General features: G+C 42.4%; 1 protein-coding gene across 6 annotated transcripts in view; it reads left to right on the top strand.

The window, feature by feature from the left end:
• The window catches only part of INO80D (INO80 complex subunit D), a 63,502-nt gene that overhangs the window by 28,043 nt on the left and 20,266 nt on the right, over positions 1–15,193 (top strand). For all 6 annotated transcript variants that reach the window (XM_070508450.1, XM_044768346.2, XM_044768344.2 and 3 more), the window contains one exon: positions 14,704–14,928. In XM_070508450.1, coding sequence (XP_070364551.1) covers positions 14,704–14,928 — 225 coding nt within the window. The remainder of the gene's footprint in view (positions 1–14,703; positions 14,929–15,193) is intronic.

The raw sequence follows: 15,193 nt of genomic DNA, 5'->3' as shown, positions 1-15,193 counted from the left end.
GACTCAGCTAATTGTTTTTTGTTTTTTTTTTTTAAAGATTTTATTTTTTTCCTTTTTCTCCCCAAAGCCCCCCGGTACATAGTTGTATATTCTTCGTTGTGGGTCCTTCTAGTTGTGGCATGTGGGACGCTGCCTCAGCATGGTTTGATGAGCAGTGCCATGTCCACGCCCAGGATTCGAACCAATGAAACACTGGGCCACCTGCAGCAGAGCGCGTGAACTTAACCACTCGGCCACGGGGCCAGCCCCCTCAGCTAATTGTCTTTTTAAAAAGTATTGTGGTTTGAAGAGGTGTTCAGCAAGATAGAGGGGAGACCAGCTTTCTGCCCCAGCCCGACTCCTAGAGCTTCACAGTACCATTGTATGCACATACATTCTAGGGTCTGGGTTGTGAATTTATAGGTTTAAAAATGTGATTTGTTAGTACACCCGGAGATGATTAAGCCTAGGGAACTGATTCACTAGAGACTAATATATAAACCAAAATGCCAGTTTACAGTAAGAAATGTGATCATTAAGCAGTACAGATGTTCACTAAGCAAAGCTACATGGGAAGCAGATTACAATCAGAAGCTCATTTGGGCACGGAATTAGAGCAAGGAGAGAAGTTGGGTTTATCAATGGCCAGTGTCATTGAACTATAGAAGCCTGCTGTCTCCTCCATTTCCACTTGTGGGATTTATCTGCCACACAGTCGTCCCTGCCTCCTTGTCTCCTAGATAGTATTGGAGAATGCTGTACTTTCTTTCTCTCTCTGAGATTCCATTTTATATGTCATTCATGACTGGTTTTTTTTTTTTTACCATTAACATATTCTTTCTTTTGGATAGAAATAAATTGAGCTTAAGCTTTCTTAGTTACAGATACTATCAATCATGCTTCCTAAGGTTGATATTTGTATCAGCTTAACTTGGGATATTTTGGATTAATTTTACAAACTGCTGTAAATGAGCTAACACATGTCAGTGCTCAGCACAATACCTGGTATGTGGGAAATGGTTGATGAATGGTAGTTGTGATTCCTATTTTAATTCTCAAGGTGACCTGAATGTCAGCATTGGGAGTATTTGCTCTTGATTAGGAGCAATGTATATTTCATTTCTGCCTTCTATTCTTGCAGAGTTTTCAGAATATTTCTTTGGTTGTTTTAGACTTGTGACATTGTCCTTTTTCTTATGTCTGTAACATTTTGCTCTCTTGGCCAATTTTGCTAACTTGCTTCCTCTTTTACTTACCTTGATACTCTGCTTTCCTGGCTCTTTTCCTTCAGTGTATTTTTCTCCCTTTTACAAGCAAAATGCTGTGATGACATGGGGGTGCATATATCTTGTTGAGTTAGTGTTTTCACTTTCTTCAGGTAAATACAGAAGTGGAATTGCTGGATCGTATGGTAGTTGTATTTTTAATCTTTTGAGGAACCTCCATACTGCTTTCCATAGTGGTTACACCAATTTACATTCCCACCAACAGAGCACAAGAGTTCTCTTTTGTCCACATCTTCACCAACACTTGTTATTTCTTGTGTTTTTGATCATGGCCATTCTAACAGGTGTGCGGTGACATCTCACTGTTGTTTTGATTTGCGTTTCCCTCACGATTAATGATGTTGAGCATCTTTTCACGTGTTTGTTGGCCATCTGTATGTCTCTTTGGAAAAATCTTCTGCCCGTTTTTTAATTGGATTGTTTGTTTTTTTGCTATTGAGTTGGATGAGTTATTTCACTTTTTACTTCACTCATTTTGTAGTTCTGTCGTTAAATGCAGAAACGTTTAAGATTGTTCTGTTCTCTTGATGAAGTGGTCCTTTTATCATGGTAAAGTGACCCTCTTTTTTTTTTTTTAATTTTTATTGAGTTAATGATAGGTTACAATCTTGTGAAATTTCAGTTGTGCATTAATGTTTGTCAGTCATGTTGTAGGTGCACCACTTCACCCTTTGTGCCCTCCCCCCACCTCGCCTTTCCCCTGGTATCCACTAAACTGTTCTTAGTCCATAATTTTAAATTCCTCATATGAGTGGAGTCATACACAGATTATCCTTCTCTCGCTGGCTTATTTAAAGTGACCCTCTTTATCCCAGTAATAGTGTTTGCTCTCAGATCTACTTTATAGGATATTAATATAGCCACTCCAGCTTTCTTTTGATTATTGTTAACTTGGTATCTTTTTTCAATCCTTTTACTTTTAACCTGTTTAAAGTGTGTTTCTTGTTGGCAGCATTTTATATACTTTTTTTATCTACTCTGACAATCTCTGCTTTTTATTTGGAGTATTTAGACCACTTAAATTTAGTGTGATTATTGATATTATTGGGTTTAAATTCAACATCTTTTGTTCGTTCCATCTGTTTTTTTTGTTCTTTTTGCCTGTTTTTCTTTTTTGATTATTTTCCATGATTCTGTTTTCTCTTCTGTCTTGGCTTACTGCCTATACTGCTTTGCTTTACTTTTATTTTTTTTTCTTTTAAAGATTTTATTTTTCCTTTTTCTCCCCAAAGCCCCTCGGTACATAGTTGTATATTTCTAGTTGTGGGTCCTTCTAGTTGTGGCATGTGGGATGCCACCTGAGCATGGCTTGTCGAGTCGTGCCATGTCCGCACCCAGGATTCGAACTGGTGAAACCCTGGGCCGCCGAAGCAGAGTGCACAAAATTAACCACTCGGCCTTGGGGCCAGCCCCTGAATTTTGTTTGTTTAAAGATTTTATTTTTCCTTTTTCTCCCCAAAGCCCCCCGGTACATAGTTGTGTATTTTTAGTTGTGGGTCCTTCTAGTTGTGGCATGTGGGATGCTGCGTCAGCATGGCCTGATGAGCGGTGCCATGTCTGCACCCAGGATTCGAACCAGCGACACCCGGGCTGCCGAAGCAGAGTGCACGAACTTAACCACTCGGCCACGGGGCCGGCCCTGCCTTACTTTTATGGTGGCTGCTCTAGGGTTTACGGTACACATACTTACTTGCCCCAGTCTACCTTCTAGAATTGTTATACCATTCTCTGAAGAAGAACCATGTGGCAGTACAATTCCAATTCCCCTTTTCCATGCTTTGTACTTTTGTTGTCATGCATTTTACTTCTAGATGTTATCATCCCTCAATACATCGTTGTTGTTTTTAAGCAGTCAGTTATCCTTTTTTTTTTTAAAGATTTTATTTTTTCCTTTTTCTCCCCAAAGTCCCCCGTACATAGTTGTGTATTCTTCGTTGTGGGTCCTTCTAGTTGTGGCATGTGGGACGCCGCCTCAGTGTGGTTTGATGAGCAGTGCCATGTCCGCGCCCAGGATTCGAACCAACGAAACACTGGGCCGCCTACAGCGGAGCGCGCGAACTTAACCACTCGGCCACGGGGCCAGCCCCAAGCAGTCAGTTATCTTTTAAGAGAATTTTAAAAATAAGAAAAAAATAGTCTTTCATGTTTATCCACATATTTACAATTTCTAGAGCTCTTTATTGTTTGAGTAGTTCCAGATTTCCATCTGATATCATTTTCTTCTGTTAAAATGGTTTTCTTTAACATTTCTTTTTTTTTTTTAAGATTTTATTTTAACTTTTTTTCTCCCCAAAGGTCCCGGTACATAGTTGTGTATTTTTAGTTGAGGGTCTTTCTAGTTGTGGCATGTGGGATGCCGCCCCAGCATGGCTTGACGAGCGGTGCGATGTTCACGCCCAGGATTCAAACCTGTTACACCCTGGGCTGTTGAAGTGGAGTGCATGAACTTAACCCCTCGGCCACGGGCCGGCCCCTCTTCAACATTTCTTGTACTGCAGGTCTTCTGGTGATGAATTCTTCCAGCTTTTATATATCTAAAAAAAGTTTTTATTTTGCCTTCATTTCTTTTTTAGTTTATTTTTTATTGAAGTATAGTTGACTAGGCCTTCATTTTTTAAAGATATTTTTGCTGGCCTAAAATTCTAGGTTGGCAGTTTTTCTTTCAGTTCTTAAAGATGTTGTTCACACGTCTTGCATTATTTCCAGTGAGAAGTCAGCTGTCATTCATGTTTTTGTCATTCACATCTTTGGTCCAATGAATATTATGTATCTTTTTTCTCTCACTTTCAAGATTTTTCTCTTTCTCAATAGTTTTAAACAGATTTTTTTTTTTTTTTAAAGGTTGGCACCTGAGCTAACATCTGTTACCAATCTTCTTTGTTTTTTTCCTTCTTCTACCCAAAGTCCCCCAGTGCATAGTTGTATATTCCAGTTGTAGGTCCTTCCAGCTCTGCTGTGTGGGATGCTCCTCAGCATGGCCTGATGAGCGGTGCCATGTCTGTGTCCAGGATCCGACCCGGAAAAACCCTGGGCCACAGATGTGGAGCGTATGAACTCAACCACTCGGCCACGGGGCCGGCCCCAGTTTTAAAAAGTTTGATGGAGTTAGTTTTCTTTATTTTCTTGTGCTTGGGGTTCCTTGACTTTTTTGCATCTGTACATGTATAGGTTTCACCAAATTTGGACCAATTTTGGCCAAGTTTTCTTCAATTACTTTTCTTCCCACTTGTGTTTGAGAGATTCTAGTTACACTTAATTAGGTTGCTTGAAATTATCCCACAGTTTACAGATGTTCTGTTCATTTTCCTTTTAGTCTATTTTTTCCCCTCTCTGTTTCAATTTGGAAAGTTTCTGTTGCTGTCTTCAGGTTCATTAATCTTTTCTTTTGTGGTACCTAATCAGTCATTAATTCCACCTTGTACACTTTTTGTATTAGACATTGTGTTTTTCATCTCTGGAGGTTTGTTTAGGGTCTTCTTAATATCTTCCACGTCTCTCCTTCAGCTGATCATGATGTACTCTGCCTTCTTGAACATATGGAATGTTCTTCTTGAATATAGTTATAATAAATCAACTTCTTGAATATAGTTATAATTGTTTTTTGGTGCCTGGTTTACTAATTCTATCATCTGTATCATTTCTGGGGTTGGTTCTGTTGATTGATTTTTGTCTTACTTACGTGTGCTGTTTTCCTGTTTCTTTGAATGCCTGAGGATATTTATTAGATAGCAGACATTGTTAATTTTACCTATTTGATCTGGATTTTTTTGTCTTCCTTTAATTATGTGTGAGCATTTTTAGGGGATGTAGTTATGTTACTTACAAACAGCTCTCGAGGCCGGCTCTTTATACTTGATTCACTGGGTCCACAGCAGCCATAGTTTAGGGCTGGTGTTCCCTGACTCTGAGGCAGTAGGCTTGGGAGCAGTCCCCCGGAGCCCACCTGTTCCAGGCTCCCCACTGAGACAGTGCCCTTCCAGCAGTCCCCCGGAGCCCTCCTGTTCCAGGCTCCCCACTGAGACAGTGCCCTTCCAGCAGTCCCCCAGAGCCCTCCTGTTCCAGGCTCCCCACTGAGACAGTGCCCTTCCAGCAGTCCCCCGGAGCCCTCCTGTTCCAGGCTCCCCACTGAGACAGTGCCCTTCCAGCAGTCCCCCGGAGCCCTCCTGTTCCAGGCTCCCCACTGAGACAGTGCCCCTCCAGCAGTCCTCCAGACCCTCCTGTTCCAGGCTCCCCACTCTGGGCGGTGGGAACATGCTCACCCTGGCTGTGTGAGCTGCACGGACTGGTTGGCCCACTATCTTCTGGTGTTTTCCCAGCTCAGCTGTGTGCACTCCCACGTGCACTGTGCACTGGCCGGTGCTCAGGTGAAGACTTGAGGGGCCCTCTGCAGACCTTCAGAGCTCTTTCTGTGTCGCCGCCCTCTTCCCCAGTGCTCTGTCCTGCTAGTTCTAGCATTTCTCGGTGAGTTAGCTGTGGGTCGCATGCCAAATAAATATCATTGTGTCTGAAATTTAATTGTGATGTGTGGACTGGAGAGCAGATATGTGTCTTTAGTATGTAAGTTAATGTTGAAGTTAAGAAATGAATTCGAATTCTTTAAATGAATTGAGGACTGAGAGGAGAAAGAGGAAAGAATAGAAATGACAAGAATGTGATGGGAGAAAGCCAGGAAGTAGAAAGTTTCAAGATAAAAGGAGAAGAAAAATAAATGGATTTTTTGCATAACAGATGTCTAGCAAGATAGTGTTGTGAAGTATTTGTTGCGTGTTTCTACATTAATTAACCCAGATTGGATGTTTCTCTTTTGTTATACACTGCGAGATTCAATTTGTTTATATGTTGCCCTCTGCTCATTAGTATTTTCCTGTTGTCATATTGTGCTTATTAAGCTTGGTGTCAAGTTTATGCTGGCCTTATTAAATGAGGAGAATATTCCCTTTTTCTGACATCTGGAGTATTTTGTGTGACTGGAATTACTTTTCCTGAGAATATTGATAGAGCTCATGGTCAGACTGTTTGGGCGAGGAGTTTTCTGTGTGTGTGTTTGAGTGATTCACTTTTAGTTAATGCATATAGCACTCTTCAGGTATTCTGTTTCTTCTTGGGTCATTTTTTTAAGAATAGTTTACAAGAATTTGGTTTTTTTGATTAAGATTTAAAGTGTTTCAGCCTGAAATTTTTCATTATCTATTTTCTCCTTTAATTTCTGTTATCTGGAGTTATACTTGCTTTCCATTCCTAATATTATTACTTTGTCTTTTTTCTTATTGGCTTGATCAGTCTTACCCCAGGTTTGCTATTTTATTGGTCTTTTCACAGAACCAGCTTTTGATTTTTCTTTTTTTCTTTTCTTTTTTTAAAAGAGCTATCCACCCTAGAAGTCTTTTTTAAATTATTTATTATTTTTATTTATTTATTTATTTTTCCTCTCCCCAAAGCTCCCTAGCACATAGTCATGTATTCCAGTTGTAGGTCCTTCTAGTTGTGGCCTGTGGGACGCTGCCTCAGCGTGGCCTGACGAGCGGTGCCGTGTCCACGCCCAGGACTGGAACCGGTGGAACCCTAGGCTGCTTAAGTGGAGCGGGCGAACTTAACCACTCGGCCACAGGGCCGGCTTTTGATTTTTCTTCATCCTTCTCCACCGTATGTTTGTCTTCTATTTCATTGATTTCTGCTTCTGTCCTTGTTTTATCTTCTACTTTGTGTTTTTTCTGCTGTTTTTCTGACTTAAGTAGTTAGATGTGGATTTCTTTTTATTTGTCCTCTTTCGTATTTGTTGAGCTCCTTGAATCTGTAGACTAGTATCCTCTTGTTCTAGAAGATTCTCAGCCATTATCATGAAATAGTGCCTTTACCGCATTGTCTTGCTCTTCTTCTAAAAATCCAGTTAGACACGTGGTACACCTTTTCACTCTATTCATCCATCTCTTTCATATTTGTTTCCTTGCCTCTTTGTACTGTGTTGTACATAATTTCCTTAAGTCTTTCTTACATCTATGTGTAAAATCTCCTGTTAGATCTGTACGTTGAATTTTAAATTTTAGTTATTATAATTTCCATTTCCAAAATTTCTCTTTAGTTCTTGTTCAAATCAACTTGCTGTTTATCCATATTCTTAAGCCTGTCTTTTATTTCTTGAAATATCTTACACATGCTCATTTTGTATTCTATGATTGTTCTAATATCTGAAATTAGCTATTTCTTGTTTCTACCAGCCCTTACTCTGGGTGCCTTGTTTCCTTTTGTGTTTTGTGGATATTTAAAAAAATTTTTTATATATTAAAGTTTTGAGGAAAATTATCCATGAGGATTTCTTTTTTGAACCCTGGGATGAAAGTGGATTCTTCCAGAGAGGATTTATATTTGCTTCTCTAAGGCACTTAGAAACACTACTACTCTATTTTTTTTTAAGTGGTAAAATATGCATAACGTAAAATTACCATTTTAATCATTTTTGAGTGTACAGTCCAGTGGCATTAAGGATAGTCACATTGTTGTGCAACTATCCCCTCTGTCAGTCTCCAAAACTTTTTCATCTTAAACTAAAACTCTGTACCCATTAAACAAAGGCTCGCCATGTCTCACTCCCCCCAGCCCCTGGAACTACTATTTACTTTCTGTCTCTATGAATTTAACTACTTTAGGTACCTCAGAGCCAGCCTGGGGGTCTAGTGGTTAAGATTCGGTGCTCTCACTGCCACTGCCCAGGTTTATTTAGTCAGGGAACCACACCACCTGTCTGTTGGTTGTCACACTGTGGCGGCTGCATGTTGCTGTGATGCTGAAAGCTATGCCACCACGATTTCAGCTACCAGCAGGGTCACCCATGGTGGACAGGTTTCAGTGGAGCTTCCAGACTAAGAGACTAGGAGGAAGGAGCTGGTCACTTACTTCGAAAAAAACTGGCCATGAAAACCCTATGAATAGCAGTGGAGCTTTGTCTGACAGAGCACCGGAGGGTGAGAAGACGGCGCAAAAAGACCACTTTGCTGTACACAGGTCACTAGGAGTCGGAATCCACTCGCCACATGGGGTCCCTCATATAAGTGGAATTAGACAATAATTATCCTTTTCTGTCTGGCTTATTTCACTTAGTATAACATCTTCGAGACTCATCCATGTTGTAGCATGTGGCTCTTGAGATGGCGTTGTGGTTTTTGTCATTATTCTGTTAATGTGTTCTGTTACCTTGCTTGATTTTCCTATGTTGAATCCAGCTTGCATTTCTAGGACAGATCCCATTGGTCGTGGTGTATAATCTTTCTTTATTTGCTGCTGGATTTCGTTTGTATTTTGTTGAGAAGTTTGCATCTATATTCATAAGAGATATTGGTCTGTAGTTTTTCTTCCTTGTGATGTCTGTCTGATTTGGGTACTGGGGTTATACTAGCCTGATAGAATGAGTTGGGAAGTGTTCTCTCTTCATTTTTTGGAAGAATTTGTGAAGGATTGGTGGTAATTCTTCCTTAAACATTTGGTATAATTCACCAGTGAAGCCATCTGGTCCTGGGGCTTTTCTTTGTGGGAAGTTTTTTGATTACTAATTCAATCTCTTTACTTGATATATGTTTATTCAGAATTCGATTTCTTCTTGAGTGAGATTCAGAAGCTTGTGTCTATCTAGGAACTTGTCCATTTCACCTTTGTTATCTAATCTATTGGCAGGCAACTTTTATAATAATCCCTTCTAATCCTTTTTGTTTCTTTAAGATAGGTAGTAATGTCCCCTCTTTCATTCCTAATTTTGGTAATTTGAGTCTTCTTTTTTTTTGGTTAGTTGGACTTAAAGCGTTGTCAGTTCTGTTGATTGTTTCATTAACTTTTCTCTATTATAGTTTTCCTATTCTTTTTTCATTTATTTTTTCCCTAATCTTTATTATTTCCTTCCTTCTCTTGTTTTGGGTTTAGTTTTCTCTTTAGTTTCTTAAGATGGAATATTGGTTATTGATTTGCCATCTTTCTTTTTTAAAAACAGGCTATTACCACTATAAATTTCTCTTCTGAGATTCATTGTGAGATAATAGAAAAGATATGTTGGTCTCTGCACCTGGTTCCTGGCATAGAGCTCCTGAAACCCTCATAAATTCTTAAGTGATAAGACCACAGAAGCGTCTCTTGTTCTAATGAGGTGACTCTCAGTGGGATCCTGGATGGGAGCTGGTCACCAGGAAGACCAAGTCGTGATTAGAAGCTTGGAATTTTCAGTTCCACCCCTATCCTCCAGAGAGGGCAGAGGGACTGGAAATGGAGTTAATGATTGCTTATTCCTGCAAGCAGAAGCCTCCATAAAAATCCCAGTAGTATGAGGTTCAGAAGGCTTCTGGATTGGTGATTTGTGGAGGTGCATGGAGAGTGGGTGCCCAGAGAGGGCGCGGAAGCAGTGTGCCCCTGCCCACCTGCCTTGCTCTACACATCTCTCCCATCCGAGTGTTCATCTGGATCCTCATCATATCCTTTAATGAACTGGTAAACCTAAGTGTTTTCCTAAGTCCTGTGAGCCACTCTAGCAAATTAATCGAACCTGATGAGGAGGTTGTGGGAACCTCCAATTTGTAGCTAAATCAGACAGAAGTTGTGGGTAACTGGGACCTGCTGCTTGCGATTGGCATCTGAAGTCAGGTGGGAGCAGTCTTGTGGGACTGGGCGCTTAACCTGTGGTCTCTGACCCTGTCTCCGGGTGGATGGTGCTGGAACTGAGTCAGATTGTAGGACACCCAGCTGGTGTCACAGACAGTTGTCTGATGCAGGAGAAACCTCCACACATTTGGTGGCCAGAAGTGACGTGTTCTGTGCAAGAGTAAAGGGCACTCACAGGACAGAAACAGGAGGAAGAACTGGGTTTTTCCTGCTCGGGAAGCGGGAAACTGGGTTTCTCCTTTACATTCATCAGTAAGTTAGGCATCTGATTTCATTTTCACTTATCTCCAAATATTTTCTAATTTCTCTTGTGGGGTTTTTTTGGCTGGTTGACTAACTTTGTTGTTTAATTTACACACATTTATGAATTTCTCCAATGTCATTCAGTTACTGATTTCTAATGTCCGCCTCTGCTGTCTTTAGAAACTTTGTAGGTTTAACTTTGGCTTTGATGTTTACGTCTGTGGCCATCTCATGTACTAATTCTGTGTGTGACGTGGTGGGGCTCAGGGCTCATTCTTTTATTCGTGTGGCTAGTTAGTCGTTCCCCTCCTACTTGTCGAACATGTCTTTCACTTCTGATTCTCATGCCCTGACCCCTTCGTCACGAATTAATTGACCATATGAATAAAACCTGTTTCTGAACTCTATTCTGTTACATTGATTAATTTTTTAACTTTTAGTTTATTATTATTGTAGTTTTATAGTAAGTGTAGAAATTCAGTGGTTTGAATCTTATAACTTAGCTCTGTTTCATGATTATTTTGACTATTCTAGGTACTTCACATTTCCACAGAAATCTTAGAATCAAATTGTCATTTTCTACAAACAAGCTCTTGTGATTTTCTTTTTTTTTTTGAGGAAGATTAGCCCTGAGCTAATGTGTGCCACCAATCCTCCTCTTTTTTGCTGAGGAAGACTGGCCCTGAGCTAACATCTGTGCCAGTCTTCCTCTATTTTGCATGTGGGATGCTGCCACAGCATGGCTTGATGAGCAGTGTGTAGGTCCACACCTAGGATCTGAACCTGTGAACCCCAGGCTGCCGAGGCGGACTGCATGCACTTACTAACCACTACACCACTGGGCTGGCCCCCATTTCCCTCTCTGTTCCCTGCTTCCAACATTAGCCTCAGTTCTCATTTTTTAAAAAATAGTCTGTTTGCTTGTTGATCAAGCACTTTGTGGAATAGATTTTCTCTTACTTTGTGTCCAACAGCATGTCCCCAAGTATGTCTTATCTAGAATGAAGTTGCTTTAGGTCCCTTTGAGCATCTGCGTTGCCATATTGCCATAAGTCTTTCACTCTTTTTTGTTTCACCTCTTATCTTTCTGTGAATAACTGTCAAATCTTTTTCTCATGTTGACCTTTCTTTTGAATTTGAACTGCCTGTTGGATATTTCTCATCAAATATTGTATCAATACCCTAAATTCAGCATTTCTAAAATTACACTCATTTTCCTCAGTACATGTGCCTCTTTCTGAGTTCCCTATTTTATCAGAGTTACCTTTTTGCCTTCCGCTGTTTTAATAAAATAAATTAAAATGAATTTTATTTAGAGAATTTCATGTCATGCCTTGAGATTACACACAATTCTGAATTCTTCGGAAATCAGGTTTGGAATTTACTGCTCTGTTTTTGGAGTTATTAGTAGCATTTTAATGATCATAATGCCTGTACTTATCTTGTGATTTCACATAGATAATTTCTCTTCATTCTCTTGAAAACCTCGGGAGATAGGCAAGCCACTGCTCTTCCACTTCACAGATGAGGACAGTTAAAGGAAGGAAGGGAGGAACGCACACACTGAGAACGCAGTAGGTGCCAGGCCTTGTCACTGCTGGTGAGTGATGGGAACTGGCCTTTCTCATCCCAGTTTGCTGCTCTTCCTCAGCAACCAGGTTTGAAACATTGACATCATAGCATCTTAGAAGTGGGAAGCATCTTGGAGATTTTCTAGTTTAGGACCATGCCAGAGATGGTCTGTGGACCTGTGCTGGTCTGCAAAGTGTCACGGGTCCAGAGCAAGTTAAGTATGGAACTTATGCATAAACTTTGGAAACTTAGAGTGATGTAACATGCCTCAGCATCCAGGTGCCTCCTTCCACAGTTAACCTGAGAACCCCTCATCTAGTCCATCCTTCCTGCAGTAATACAGTCTTTTCAAATAACAGTTTTGGCAAGTGATTATCCACCCTAGCGCTACTTTCCTTTAAGACGTAGTGTCTCTCCTCGTTTCCTTTTTCTATGAGTGGCACTTCTGTTCACCTGATTTTGCAGGTTCAAAGTCATCGAGTCATTATTGGCTTTCTTGTCCTTCATATCCAGTCACCAAATTGAGTTCATTCCTAATGATGATGGCCCCCCCGTTCTTGTCCTATTACCTCTGTGGCCTTTTACTTGTAGTCACTCCCATGTCTTTCAGTTGTTGGTGGTTGATTCTGAAATCTGTGTCTCGTCCCTGACTGTGCTCTAGTTTATCATTTCCAACGGTTTTTCCACGCCCTCTGTGCTTCAGTTCCCCAGGTCTGACATGGAGTGTGTTTCCTGCCTTAGATCTGCTCTTGTTCCTCTTCCCTGGTCTGTGCCGATGGAAGCTGCTGAGTGATTCCTTTCCCTTCCGTCTTCCTTGCACAGGTGACCAAGTCTGTCTTTTACATGTGCAGATCACCTCTCAGGTTCTCTAGTCCTGCTGCTGCCACCTGTGTGGTCCTTGTTATCTCTTACCTGGAGCTGTAGGGTAATTTCCTCACGTCCTCTTTTGTCTCTCCCTTGCATACCTGCTGACTGTGTAATCTTTCTCGGGCACAGTTTGCTGTTGTTACCTGTTTTCTTTTTTTTTTTTTTTTTAATTTTTTTTTTAATTTTTTTTTTTTTTTAAAGATTTTATTTTTTTCCTTTTTCTCCCCAAAGCCCCCCAGTACATAGTTGTATATTCTTCGTTGTGGGTCCTTCTAGTTGTGGCATATGGGACGCTGCCTCAGCGTGGTCTGATGAGCAGTGCCACGTCCGCGCCCAGGATTCGAACCAACGAAACACTGGGCCGCCTGCAGCGGAGCGCGAACTTAACCACTCGGCCACGGGGCCAGCCCCTGTTGTTACCTGTTTTCTTAAAAATCTTGAGGGTTCTTCACTGCCTGTGGAGAAAAGGTTGAACTCTTTAATCTGGCATGTAGGTTTAGTAAGTTTACCCTCCCCAGCGCCACTCCCCTACACGCCCACCCCCAGCCAGACGGAGCTGCTGAGCACCTCCGGTTCCCCATCCTGCCGTCTTGCCTCTTGGCTTATCTCGTTTTATTCTTGTGAGGTGCCTTTGTTTCTCTTCTTCAGATTCAGCCCTTTCTTCAGAGTTCATACTCTTGTCGTCTCCTCCACGGAGCCCTTCATCCAGCAGTCTTTCTAGGGAGTTCTCAGCACTTTCTCTCTCTTATGTCACTGATTGTTCTCTACTTCAGGAACAATTCAAAATAAAGATTCCTGGGCCCATCCCATGGAAATTCTAGTTTAGTAGATCTAGGGTAGGTCTTGGGAATCTGAAATTTTAAAAAAGCTCCTAGATTTTTCTAATTTGTGGTCAGATATTTGAGTCATTGGTCTGTTTGCCCCACAGTTTTGGTTACTGATTCTATCCTCTTCTGAATTGTTTAACTTTTGGGGTGTGTTTATCTTGTCTAAATTGCATTGCAAACTCCCAGGAATTTTTGTTGCTCCTCTACAGTACTTAGCATAATAGACATACTGTAAATGTCAAATAAATGAAAGGTTGAAGCACCATCTTTCAGTTGGTGTATCTGTAGCAGAAACTATACTGAAGAGAATGTGTTTCTTAGGACACACGCTTAACAGAAGTTTAAAGAGTAGCCAGTTGTGCCTAGTCTGAAGGAAAAGTAATGATGCCACTTCAGGAGAGAGGAGACCCCAAGTGATGGCTCACAGAAGTTTAGTAAGATAATATATTGCCTGTACTGTCACATGTCTGCCGTTTACATATGTTATGACAGAAGAGAAAGAAGTGAAATAACGCATGTCAGTTTCCAAACCCAGTGTGCGCTGCTGCTCACAGTGAGGTGGGCTCACGTTTGCTCCGTGGAAGCGTGGCCCTGTTACCCTCACTGGCGGTAGGCACTGCCGACTGACCAGCGCTCTGCTTGTTGAGCCTCAGCATCCTTTTCAGCGTGGCCCTCCAGCAGGCCACCAGTCAGTCGATGCCAGCGTAATCACAGAAAGCCTCTGTGTGATCGCTGGTATGTGAAATGTTGTTCAGGGTGTCTTCTGAGCGTAATAAAAAAAAATACCGTAGGATGATTGTGATCCCTGCAGCCAGGATTCTTCAAGTGCTTGGCAGGAAAGGGTCTGTCTAAAAGGGCAGTTGTTTGCGAGTGCGCTGTTGGGGTTCACTGCTCTGTTGTGGTGTGACCTCCCTTTCAGGAAATTATGCTGAGTGCTTATGAGGAGAACTGCTCTGTCATACTCAGACTTTTTAGTAGGGGAAGGTAAAGAAATTACTTTCTTCCCAAGAATCGCTAGTCACTTAGAGCTTAGAAGACTGGTGCGTTAGGCGTCTAAGTATGACAAGCTGAGAAGTAAAGCATCTTAAGCATTGGGTCGTCCCTGCGCCTCACTAGCTGTGGACACGGTGTCCTCATTTTCAGCTCTGCCGGCATTCTCTGACATTGTTGGTGTGCTCACGCGCCCCAGGATTTAACCTGTACGTCCAGCCGCCAGTCCTCACCCTCCTCGAGGCTTTCTAAACAAGCCTAATGTTTAATTGGTTTTTCACTTCTCTCCCCGCCCTTTCCAGGTCAGATGACGATGACACGGAGACTCGGAGCTCCAGGGTGACCCAACTTTGCACTTACTTTCAGCAGAAATATAAGCACCTCTGCCGCCTGGAGCGGGCAGAGTCTCGGCAGAAGAAGTGCCGGCACACGGTCAGGAAGGCCTTGCTGCAGGCGGCCAGCAGAGAGCCGGAAGGCACTGGGCAGCTCCTGCAGGAGCTGCGGAGGGCCGCGTGCGGCCGCGCCAGGTGAGAGCCCGCCCTGCCTCTGCGCCCGGCTGCCCCGCGCACTGGGGGATGCTGGAGACAGGCGTGCTGGGGGGTGCCGGAGACAGAGGCGCACTGGGGGGTGCCGGAGACAGAGGCGAGCTGGGGGATGCCGGAGACAGGCGCGCTGGGGGGTGCCGGAGACAGAGGCGCGCTGGGGGATGCCGGAGACAGAGGCGCGCTGGGGGGTGCCGGAGACAGAGGCGCGCTGGGGGGTGCCGGAGACAGGCGCGCTGGGGGGTGCCGG

Source organism: Equus asinus, chromosome 4 (genome assembly GCF_041296235.1).
Source record: "Equus asinus isolate D_3611 breed Donkey chromosome 4, EquAss-T2T_v2, whole genome shotgun sequence".
NCBI lineage: Eukaryota > Metazoa > Chordata > Mammalia > Perissodactyla > Equidae > Equus > Equus asinus.
Note: the sequence above shows the minus strand (reverse complement) of the source record. Positions and strands in the feature narration are given on the sequence as shown.